The 12,702-nt window shown below is 41.5% G+C and overlaps 1 protein-coding gene across 1 annotated transcript; it reads right to left on the bottom strand.

Moving 5' to 3' along the window:
* Window positions 1-77: 77 nt before the first annotated feature.
* LOC115589150 (FERM domain-containing protein 7) lies at window positions 78-10,621 on the bottom strand. Its single transcript, XM_030429880.1, has 11 exons — window positions 10,335-10,621; window positions 5,959-6,063; window positions 5,833-5,875; window positions 5,667-5,745; window positions 5,471-5,568; window positions 4,298-4,412; window positions 4,070-4,217; window positions 3,424-3,683; window positions 3,167-3,235; window positions 2,979-3,054; window positions 78-2,748 (listed from the first exon to the last, which is right to left on the bottom strand). Exons 1-11 carry the CDS (start codon window positions 10,536-10,538, stop codon window positions 1,534-1,536), a joined length of 2,412 nt encoding a protein of 803 aa, XP_030285740.1. The 5' UTR covers window positions 10,539-10,621; the 3' UTR covers window positions 78-1,533.
* Window positions 10,622-12,702: the final 2,081 nt, after the last annotated feature.

The following is a 12,702-nucleotide window of genomic DNA, read 5'->3' as shown; positions in this document are numbered from 1 at the left end:
CCCAATACCCAATAATGTTGTACAGTTATAACAAAACGATTAATTGGATTGATCTAATTTCGTTAATTTGACCACCGTTATCTTTCCATAATCCTTTATTGACAAATGCAGTTGCATTATATAAACCACACAATCTTCCTTCACATTTTTCTACAGAATTCACAAGAATCATTCATATAAAATAACAAATAAATAACCAGCTACATCAACCACACAAGTTATCCAATAAGTTTTCCAAACCTACATGACAAATGTCTATATTAATGTCTTGACGACTTTCTTTCTTGCTCCTTATCTGTTTAGGTGTTTGAGATCCCTTTCTTTGGATCAATTAAAGATTGATATAAACATCAGTTGAGCAAAAAGCTCAAGGCTGTTATGGATATTAAAAATAATACATGTCCCATACAGCTATGAACTGTTAGATCCATCGATGAAGTAGAGCACAAACATCTGCTTTAATGATCGATTTCAGCACAAACAGAGCAGAAAAGTCCACATATTCACCTTCTCCTCTATTTTATGCTTCAACAAGACATCAAGCCTGATAACTGCTAGCTAATGTTAGCAACCTAGCTACATGGCAAGCAGAATCCACACTCCAGTTTATCAGCTTCACCTCATGAGCAAAACCAAAAGCACAGGTCAGCATGAAGAGTATTATTCGGTCTTTTCCTCATAAATGTGACTGTTAAATTCACGTTGAGATTGCCAGTGTTTGCTAGCTAACAAAACGGGCACATGTAGTGCAGTTATAGTGCCGGTTTTCTTGCAAGACATCACCTCTGATTTGTTGCCTTCATTGGTTGTGTTACCCACACCTCACTCATAAGGTTAAATCATAGTGTAGTGTGGTTATGTCTGTTTTTATTGCTGTCTGATACGCTGGTTTATGATCTGTAGTTTCCCCAGTAAACACACCAACCTGTCTGGCCTCCTGCTGTTCTTCTTGCAATCTCCTCTCGCATTGGATGTATAAAGCACAGAGTACCAGGACCACAATGCTGTGGAGGCTTTCATCATATAAAAATGATAGACACAAGCCCCTCAGAGGCAGATTTGGGTCAGTCTTGCATGAAAACCAGCAAGATCCATAATAGTAACTGGACAAACAGCTTTAGAAGTCAAGCTATGAATTTCGTAAAATTACCTTTTCTCCTTGGCTTAGCAACAATTGCTAATGCTGAGGCTAGTGCAGCTTGACTGACCTTTGAGGCTCTGCTAGTCAAGGTACACTGAGTGATTTTACAGGTTTAAATAATCCTTAAAACGTATTAGCCTGTACCCATAATGTGGCTACTAAAGAAGTTGAGGTTTCCACTAAAACAAGGCAAAAACAGTACATTTCATCTGCCAGTACACCGGAAAGACAGAACACTTCTCATAACGTGAGGCCTTTGCAATGTGTTACGCAAGTCTTGTTTTATCTACAGTCTGTGGCAGATGTTTTTAAAACCATCCTGCCAGTTTTGAGTGTGATCATATCATGAACCTTTGCACTTGTTTCCATGAGTTAAATGTTTTCGTGTCTATCTACAGTGTGACTTCAGTGACCTTTGCAGCACCTTTTGCCTCAGTTCCTTCTGTATTTTCTTTCTTCTCAAATTCACCCTTTAACTCCCCCTTTCCTTTCACTGCTCCATCCTCCTCCTCCTCCTCCTCTTCCTCTTCATCCAGTTGGAGGCTCCCAGAGGAAAACCTCATCCTGGCAAGTCCAGGGGGCCGTGCCACCTTCCCCAACGAGTGTGGTGGGCAATAATATGGATAGAAAACCTCCGGATCCGAATCACTGTAGCTTCCTGTTGCACCTCCAATCATGCATAGCGAGGTGGGTCTTTCAGGTAGAGGGGAGGAGTTTAGTGGGAGGTAGGTGGGTCTGGAGGGGCGAGTCAAGTGGGGGTAGTATCCAAGAGGCCGGAATTCAGAAGCAGGGTTAAAGGCAGGGTTAGAACTCCTTGAGAGGTGAAACTTGACATCTGGTTGGCTCGCCACACGGCGAGGCAGCCCAGGCAGGAAATTGGAGTCATCGCTGTAATGCCCAGGCTCCGTACGTCCAACACCCAACAATCTTGCTCCGTTGCTTCCTGGATGATAAACCCTCGCCAGTCCTAGCCCGCCTGAGCCTGAGGGGCGGAGGTTCCTCCTGATTGGTGAGAGTGATGGGGAATCATGGCCAAGTGGATAGAAAGGTGGCCGCGATAGGCCATCCATTGTCACATATTCCCGTCTCCTTGCTTGTGGGAAACGCTCCAGTGAGGAAACAGCGACGTAGTCCGTCAAGTAGGGGTGTCGGGTGAGAGGTGAGGAACCTGCATATGGGAACGATGGGAGGATTGGGTGATACTGGTATGCAGGACTATTTGGATAGAGAAGGACCAACTGCTGAGCGGCATCTGGGTGTGGCTGAGGATTAGGCCGACGCCGTGACCGGTTACCATAAACTCCGGCTAGCCTCTGGGCTTGACGCTGTGCCCCAGTCCGTATCCCCCTCATGTCCTCCATCACAGATGTGGAGGCGGATCTCATCTTGGGTGAGGAGGGGAACTGCTGTAGAGATGGGGATAACGGGGTGACATAGGAGAGAGGGCGGTTCCTCTGGGTGACCTCAATGTATGATTGACTGCGTTTAGCCCCTCCTCCATCGATGTCCATGACGTCCAGGACTCGGTGATGTGGTTCCAACTCGTCCTGACTGTGGACCGCCATGACATGACTTGGCCGAGGGAATGGGTGGGAGTGCTCGTACACCTGAGGAGACAAAGATTAGACTATTACATTTGTCTGACCAACAGTCTAAAACTTAAAAATATTCAATTTACTGAATTTAAAACAAAGAAAAGTGCTTGAAAATGGCTTAAACGATGATCAAAAATGGTTGCAAATGTTTAACTGTTGATGGACTTGTTATTTAATCTGCCAAATAAATGTGGTTCCACCTGACATTAATGGTTTGAACACTGATTGGTAGTCTTTCTTACTTGTTTGGAGACGTCCGTGAGGAGATCAGGAGAAGATCGGCATTGTCTGGGATCAAAGTCTGACTGACAGTAGGTCCTGGATGAGGAGCAAGAAGACAAAAAGAAAAGATGATAGATGTTAACATCACTGTCTATGTATTCTTTGGCCATGTGGTCCGATAAAACATGCTTTTAAAATGTATTCACACCTCTCAAAGTGCGAAGGCTTCTTCTCCCCTGATCCCATACACTCCAGCAGCTGTTTCTGAGTCCGCCCACTGTCACACAGAATAATATATTAAATATAAACATTAAATACTCTGTAAGTATCTTACAACCTTAAGGTCATTAATCGGCCTATCCCTGATCAAGAGACATTGATAATAATTGTATTATAAGCAAATCGTAGCTCTCTGGATTGCGGTCAAATCATGAGATGTCGAGATAATCCTGTCTAGTATTTTACCTGTATCTAAAGCTGGAGCCTTTACTAGACAGCAGTGTTTTCTGTATTGTCTTGGGTTCCTCTGCCAGTCTGAAGAAGGCGTGGTACTCTACGCAGTTCTTCCAGAAGGACTTGCACACATCTCGGCTGGCCATGGAGAACTCTAGCGTGTCCTTACACGAAGGCCCAACTTTGTCGTGCAGTTTGATGAGGAAATGTTTGCGTTTGAAGCTCAGTTTTCGGATCTTTGCCCAGCTGAACGTGTTGATTTTGGTATTTCCCTTGAGAAAGAGAAGAAAAAAGATATATGCTGATGTTTAGGGTGTAGCATCTATGCTAGCCTCTGAATATTTCCGACACGAATTTTGTCTGTTTTAGATTTACTTTGATGGGAAATTTGACCTGTTGGTGACGCTAGGTACAGAGTCTAGGGATCGCCAAAGTCTTCAGGATTCATCTTCTGGATACCTTGAATGGCTGTACCAAATGTCATTCCAATTTAACCTATATTTGTTAAGATATTTCCAAGAAACAAAAATAACGCTGTCATGCTGAGAGCCAAGATGCCAATTTGGCTTAAAACAGCACCCCCTACTGGCTGAGTAGAAGCATGTCAGAAAGCCCTGTTGGCTCCCAGATTTATGGACGGAAACCATGAACCACATACCTGAAAGACCAGTACTCCAGAGTGCGTCACGGCCAGGTTGATCCTCATTCCCTCCCCGTCGTTGGCGGGGTGAGGCCTGATGCCGTACATGTCCAGCTTCCTCGCCACCTCCAGCAGGTGGATATCCGAGTCTGCTGGAGTCATACCTCTACAAAGAGACAGAAGGACTGAGGCCTTTTGCAACCTGTTGACTCCCTTGTGGTGGCTGCGTTCAGGGTGAAAACTTACCTGTGTTTCTTGTGAAACTTGATGATCTTGTGATCTAAATATTCCTGGTTGGGGACGTACTGCTTCATCTCTAAATGTTGACAGTCCAGCTCGTCATCATAGTCCCCTAGCTCTGCTGCAACACACATGCATCAAATATACATAAAAATGTCTACAAAACAATTTTTTTTTAAAGAGTAAAGGCTCTGAAATATACCTAAAGTATCAACTTAAAAAGTTTCCCTCTGAAGGACATTTCTACCAATTAGCATTTCTGTGCAGAGCTAACTGAAGCTCATGTCATATTAATATTATAAATGCAAAGACCATCAAACGTAAAGGTAGAATGAGTTGGATTTGTCCCAGCTGTTCCTAAATGCACCACAAAAATAGAATCTCAATCCCAGTGTGTCAAAGAGCATCACCCTGTTGGTAAAGCGTTGTAAATAATCAATAATTCTCCTAATATGGGTTCAGACTTAAGTACCATCCAATTATAATAGAATGAATACTTTTCTTTAGTAAAGTACAGATATCTGAAAGATCCACTCAAGTAGATTACTGAAGTATTTGTACTTTGTCGCTTACCAGCTATGCAAAAACATCAATATTATTAGTGCTCAAATCATGAAAGTATTTGACTACATCCCATCACTGCTGAAAAATAAGAAGAAACTAATGTCTGACAAATAAAATGGGACATTCCTTGACTGCAAAAAAGTAACTAGTAACTAATGTTGTCGAATGAAAGTAATGAAGTAAATGATTTAACTCTACAAGCTAGTGAAGAAGAAGCATAAAGGAAGCAGTATGTAGCAGTACCTCAAATTTGTAATTAAGAGCAGTACTGGTGTAAATTTACTTAGTTACATTCCATTACTGTTGAAGTAACTGAGAACTTGGCTGTCAGACAAATGTAGTGAAGTAAAAAGTACAATATTTGCATCTCATATGTTAATGAGTGGAATAAAGTTGCATTTAATTGAAAAAGTCAAGTTCCACAACCTCAAATACTTAAAACTTCTTTAAAAACTATAAATATACAGAAGATAACCTGGATATAGAACATATAGTACATGGACAAGTACTAAAGTACATTATTTGAGTAAATTGACTTAATTACATTCCATCATTGCTGTAAGACAACATATCAAAGTAAAAAGTACAATATTAGTCATGAATAGTTTGACTTACACTGCAGTATGTGAGACACCAGCAGGGCGGCGCTGTTGTCGTGACAGGTCAGACTGCCGTTAGACAAATCCTGCTTTATCTGTAAGGCAAACAGATACCTACACACACACACACACACACACACACACACGTACAAACATGTATAGATCTGACAAACATCCAGAGATTTAATATTAAATATAACGAGCACTGTTACCTGGTGAGGCCTCTTTTAAGTTGTCCAGGATCTGGTGGGAAGAATTTGACTATAAACCTGAAGAAGAGGTCGTTGGTGTCTGACAGCGACGAAGCAGAAAGTAAATATTACAGATACAGAAATAAATAAAACCATGAAACTACACTATGTTATCTCTGTGACTTACATTTAATCTGTTTGGCGAGCGGCTTCAGCAGCTCCAACCACACCTGCAGCACAGAACACGAGCTTTAAGACGAATAAATACAAAATGTTCTGTGTTTGTGTGTTTGTTTGTGTTTGACGTTCTCACGTAGTTTCCGTTGTGGTGTCTGAACTCCAGTCCGAAGTACTCCTTCTCCAGCAGTTTGAGGTGACCACACACTTTGTTGAAGAAGTCGCCTCCTAAAACCTTTTGCTGAAAAAAAAAAGAATTAAAAGTGGAAGAGAGAGAAAAAGACTCAGAGGGATAATTGGATTTTTTAAGTCCAGAAACACTCGGGGGGACGTCAGACGACACGGTGCAGATCAATTTCTCTGTTACTTAGTTTCAGGAGAGCTTTGCATAATGAGAGTTTGTGTAATTCGGTGTTACAGGTCGTTTGAAGACGAGGTTCAGAGTGAACGACCACTAAACCCTTCAGTCCTGTCAGCTGCGTTTGACTACTTTCAGTACTGTTGTGCTGCAGAGACATCCTGTGCTTCAAGCCTACATAGATGTTTGTTTGGTCACATCATCATCATTTTAATAGTCGTGAATCTGTCAACAATAACTCCACTGTGTTTTATCTCTTTAACACATCATGCAGCCTTGGATTGAAGCCTCAGAGAGCCGCTAGTCTCTTGTTTTGTGACTGAAATATGTGCTGAGTGAAACATTTTACAGGTGAAAAGTAAAAGTGTACATGCTTTCAGTTGGACAAACTACTGAAAACACTTTATTTTAAATACCTACATATAATATTTCCCAATACTGTGCTCCAATTTCTGGTTATTTATAAGTGTTATCACGAAGTATGTGGAAAAAACAGACACTTTGTCCATCGAGCTCTAATAACTCATCGATATCTGTAGATTCAATTTGACCTATCGCAGATTTTTTTCACTTGTTTTAAGAAAAATGACTAAGTTATAGACCCACGATTTTTATTTTTTGTGCACGATAACTCTAATTTGGCCCTGGACCTATTTGAAAACAAGTGTTGGCACTTTTGACATCACTGTGTGATTCTGTTAACCGTCATGTCAGGTGTTTCCTTCCGATGAAGACGCACTGAAGTCAAAGCGTTGCCAGTTTCAGTCTGATAAAAAAACATAGGAAGGGCGTGGACACAATAATCTGTCTTCCTTCTTTACATCTCTTCCTTTCCTTAATCTCTCCATCCCTCTCCTTCTCCTCTCATCCCTGTAATTACCACCATGCTGTTCGTGCTCTGTTCTCTTACTGCAGCGACACGAGGTTGTTTTTTAGTGTTTGCTGTCTGCTAGCTGGTGTTTAGCAGCCTGTCGGGGGGTCACCGGGCGTCCCTCATTAACTTGTCATGAGAAAGAGAGGGAGGGAGGGAGCAGCTGTGACCGATTATAAAGAGAACACAAGCCTAACCGATGATTACTGGAAACAAATGGCCGCCTCCAGAGCAGCAAGACAGTCTGCTTCAACACAGCGGAATGTGACTTTAGAGTCCAGTCTGTTGATGGAGATGAAATATCCTTTCTAACAAATGTCTGATAGGAAGATAAGTACATACAACCAAGCGTCACTGGTTACTGGCATACTGGGTTTGCATTTTGGCCGTCGCCATCTTGTTTTTTTTAGCAGGAGTGACCATATTTGGACTGTTAGAGGTTGCACTCAACACAGGGAGCAGCACGAGGTCTGATAAACTGCCTTCAGTGATGTCACTTGAGTCGGCATCAGTCGGGGTTTAAAACGCCCAACGTGAAAGTGAAACAATGCGTCGGTGTGGAGTGAGAGCCTCATTTCTACTAGTCTACATTAGCTAGCTGAACACACCTGAGACTTCGACTGAGTGGCCTACAGTTGAGTTGCATTATGGGTAATGTGTATTTTGACCATGAAGAAGAACACGCGGGATGAGAGAGACGATATCTCTGTTCATGCTGCATCGAATTTGATCATTTCTTAATAAAACGCAGATGATTTGTCTTCTAGCGGAGTAGCAGCCTGTGATTAGTGGTGTTGGCCTTGAAGCTAGTTCATGTGCCGTGTGATCAGAACGCCAAGTGACGCTCTGCAACCCAAAAAGACTCTTTCCCATAACAGTGGATGTGGTTTTTTGAGCATCCCCTCTGAAATGACTTGTTTTATTGTCATAATTTTGGTGATATAACATTTGGAAAGTCTAGAAAAGACACATTATTAAATAACCTTATCACCATTTCAGATAGCCGGCTCCATCAACCCCACAATGCCGAAGCTTTGCAGAACATCAGGCTAATCCAAACCCAAACCTAAATCCAACACAATCTTTTCTTGAACCTGAACTGTTTGTTTTGTGACTAAATCTAAACCCCGACCTACAGCACAGTGTCGTCGGCGTACAATATAAGACTAAGACTGAATCGTTGAGGGGAGTTAAGTTAAACGTATCTGTGGTTTGCAGTTTGCCACCATTTATTCTGGTGAAGAGGTTGGAGCGGTGCTGAAGTAGGACATTTTTCTAATTCTATGTTTTAGTGGCTTTAAATAGATTCAGATTAAAGGAGCAGTCTGTAGATTTGGTTAAAGAAATGTTAATGAGAAGAGGAAGATCTTCATCGGCTGACCCTTAAAGGAAAACACTCTTTAAATCTGTTTTACTGTTTACTGTTTTCAAGCTGCTTATTTGTTCAGTTGTGGGACAAAATGAATATTTCTGAGCTTTAACACAACTTTAGTTCACTGTTCCTGAAACATTAACAGTTATTTTTAGGGACGTATTTCTATGAAACAGATCTGAGAGTACATTTTATTTCTGTGTCTGTCCGTCAGTCATCCATCCATCCATCCATCCATCCATCCGTACTCCACATCCCGTCTGATCATTAATTGGGGTTTTGCCTTGAAGGCTCGAAGATCAGACACACACACACACACACACACACACACACACACACACACACACATACACACACACACACACACACACACATACACACACACACACACACACAAACCTATTTTTATGATTCCACTGTGTTTTTGTTCTGTCACTGTTATTTCCTCCCCGTTTTCCTGATACACTATATTTATCACAGGGTGGTTTAGGAGTTTATTTTAGCCCTCATCCATCCGATCTCTCCGTCCATTCATCCCTTTTTTTCTTTCTCTCTTTTATCGTTCCTTCCTTCATCTCCTCGTCCTCCTCCTCCTCCTCCTCTTGTAAAGATGCTACTAATGTCCCGGAGGCCGACAGAAGAGAGAGCATGGGCGTGGAAAATGGAGCTACTTTGCTAACACAATACTGCGAGCCACACACCCACACACACCCACACACACTGACACAAACACACACACAGCGGCGGTCTCCTTTTAGATTGCGTTACTGCCTCGCAGGCGCCGTCACCATGTCGACATCGCGGCCCGTCGCTCTGATGTTTTCTTACTGACACACTCGACTGTTCATAGACAGCAGAGAGCTTCACGTCCAGATGTTTCACACCAACACACAAACATCTGCTGACGTTACGATTTATTCTGAAAATGTACGATATTCTCAATATTTGTATATTCCACAAGTACACGACCACATATTTAATCCACTCCAGAGAAAGTTCCTCCAGTTAAAGACATCTCTGGACGTTGATGGATGTTTAGTTTGTTTTCTGTTTTACTGGATGAAGATTAAATAAATACGTGCAGATGTTGGACTGGATTCATGATGATAAAGGCTTTTAAATCAAATGTCATTATTTACATGTTCAAATAGTTAAATTAAACTTTCTTTATTTACTAAGTCAAATATTCAGTGTCGTCTTCCTGTTTTTGTTGTTGTTGTTGAACGGTGAGTTACTGAGTTACAGTGTAAAAGTATCAGCATTAACTTAAAGTACCAAAACTGAAAGTTCTTATTTTGCAAATCTCTTCCTTCCCTCCCTCTCACTCTCTCTCTCTTTCTTCCATCTTTCTTTCCTTCCTTCCTTCCTTCCTTCCTCCCTCCCTCTCTCTTCCTTCCTTTCTACTTCCCTTCCTCTCTCCTTCTTTCTTTCCTTCTTCCTTCTTTCCTACCTTCCTTCCTTCCTTCTTCCTTCTCTCTTCCTCCCTCCCTCTCACTCTTTTTTATCTCTCCCTCTCTCTTCCTTTCTTCATTCCTCTTTTTCTTTGTCTCCCTTCCTCTCTTCTGTCTTCCCCCTTCCTCTTTCCTTCTCTTTCTCTCTCTCTCCTTTCCTTTCTCCCTTCCTTCCTTTCTTCATTCCTCCTTTTCTCTCTCTCTTCCTTTCTTCCTTCCTTTCTGTCTTCCTCACTCTCTAACAGTAGAAGTTAAACAGAAGTAGCATGCACAGGATAATATAATATAATATAATATAATATAATATAATATTATAGAATATAATCTATATAAAACTCTGTCTCTGCCTCCGACAACAACAGTCACTAACACGTTACTAACACCTGGTCCTGCAGACAGCTGACGGAGCTCACGTGCAGATGAAGAGTTTCAGGTGGAGGCTGTCAGGTGATGAACTTACCTCCACCTCGAACGTGCGCTCGCTGTCATCCAGGAAGATGACGCGCAGCCGGAGCTTGGTCTCCTTGGAGACCCGGGACCTGGAGGGGAGGCTGAGGCTCCCGAGGGTCCTGGTCCTCCGGTGAGGGTCCCCCATCGGTCCGCGTGAGTCTCGGGAGGAGCGGCGGTCATCCGTCACGTCTCCATCCGCACTGTACATCCACATGAGGGGCAGCGGCTCGGCTTCACGCGCTCCTCACCACCGGCACCACCACCACCACCATCTTCATCATCATCATCATCATCAGCACCAGCCGCTCCTCCACCGGGGCTCGTGGAGCGCGCGCTCTCTCTCTGGATGAGTGACGTAGTTTCGACAGCCTCCGTCACACACTGTACTCTGCTCACACTGCAGTACATGTACATGTGAACTGTGAGTACTGCAGTGTGAGAGTAAAAGTACTTTAATTATTCTTGAACAACTTCTTACAGTAGGATAAATTAAATACTTCTACTTTAAACTCTCAGTATTGATAAATAAGTTACCTGTAATAATAAACACTGACTCTGCATACTGAGTACTTTTACTTCTGATACTTTTAAGTACACACTGTGTTACCCACTCACATCTATTCTTACACTACTGTATAACCTTGTGGGCAGTCATAATGTAGCACAGTAACTAAAGTTGTAGATTAAAGTAATCAAGTAAAAAGTAAAAGGTAGCATCCAAACACTGAAGTAATTACATACTTCAACATTGTACTCTGCTTGTGAAAATGTAGTTAATTACTTTCCACATCTGTTTTATTATGAAATATTAACACTATGCTAGCTATGCTATGTTAGGCTATACTATATTATACTATGCTAGCTGTACTATGCTATACTATGTCATGCTATGTTAAATTATGCTTTCGATGTTATACTCTATTATGCTAGCGATACTATACCATACTATACTATTCTATGCTAGTTATGCTATGCTATGCTATGTTAAGCTACACTTTAATATGCTTGCTATCTTATCCCCTATTATGATAGCGATACTATACAATACTATGTTATGCTATTATATACTATTCTACCCTAGTTATGCTACGCTATGCTATGCTATGCTATACTATTCTATGGTAGCTATGCTATGCTTCGCTATGTTAATCTATACTTTAATATGCTTGCTATGTTATACCCTATTATGCTAGCGATACTATACTATGCTATGGTAGCTATGCTATGCTATACTATAATATGCTAGCTGTTTTATACAATGCTAGCTGTGTTAGACTATTCTAACTATTATATGCTTTACTATACTGTGGTATACATTGCTACATTATTCTATACTAGGTATGTAGGGGAAGGCGTGTAAGCAGCCAGCAGAGATGAGTCTATACACTCCGTATGTGATGCTACCGAGTGTGTGTGTGTATGTGTGTGTGTGTGGGTGTGTGTGTGTGTGTCCTCCACGGGAATAATATGAATTTCACGGTGGCTGGACGCTTTTAGAGAAGTGACCTGTCCTAAAGTAGGCTAGTAGTGCAATGCCTCATGTCGCCTCCAGCATGGACTGAGCACTTAATGTGTATCTGTGTGTGTGTGTGTGTGTGTGTGGGATGACACACATGTGAAATGTTGGTCAAGTCACTGACTCGTATCTTCTGTTCTCTTTGTCTGTCTGTGACTGACACACATGCTCACATACCGACAATATCACCACAACAATGCAACAATAAGAGGCTGCAGGAGAGACCGGGCGCTGACATCACACTATACATGCTATATTAGATGATATATTTATATATTTATACTTATATACTGGTCAGCTTTGTGTTATCTTGCATGCAGCATCCTCGACCTTTCAGGAGTCACGTGTCAGAAGTTGCATCATCACGTCTCTTGCGTCAAGCGTGAAGAGGCCAGACGTCGCTGCAGCACGTGGTCGTACACCAGTGATGCCAATAAACCTAAACGAGCTTATTTAAAGTACATTTTTAATGTTAATTCTTCTGTGATTTTACTCAAGTGGCACTTTAATTACTTTTACACTGTGGTTTGATCGACCATTCACTGACTCATGACCGTACACCTGAGAACACGACAGCCAGCCGCAAATTAAAGCAAATAACTTCAGTTAAGAAGTAAATAATTAATTGATTTTTATTCTTAACCCTTCATGCAACTGATACAAGACCAGATTTAGTACCAACAATGTTCCAAGTCAAAAACAGCCATAAAAACATGATATGTTAATACCAACATCAGTCCTCATATTAATAATAATAGTAATTAAAAACACATTTTGATTAATTTTTAGGATTTTAACCCTTTGAATACCAGTTTGTTTACCAATAACATTACTCCATATACTTCATATATTGTATTATTAT

This window comes from Sparus aurata, chromosome 10 (assembly GCF_900880675.1).
Source record: "Sparus aurata chromosome 10, fSpaAur1.1, whole genome shotgun sequence".
Taxonomy (NCBI): domain Eukaryota; kingdom Metazoa; phylum Chordata; class Actinopteri; order Spariformes; family Sparidae; genus Sparus; species Sparus aurata.
This window is presented reverse-complemented; position numbering and strand designations above follow the sequence as displayed.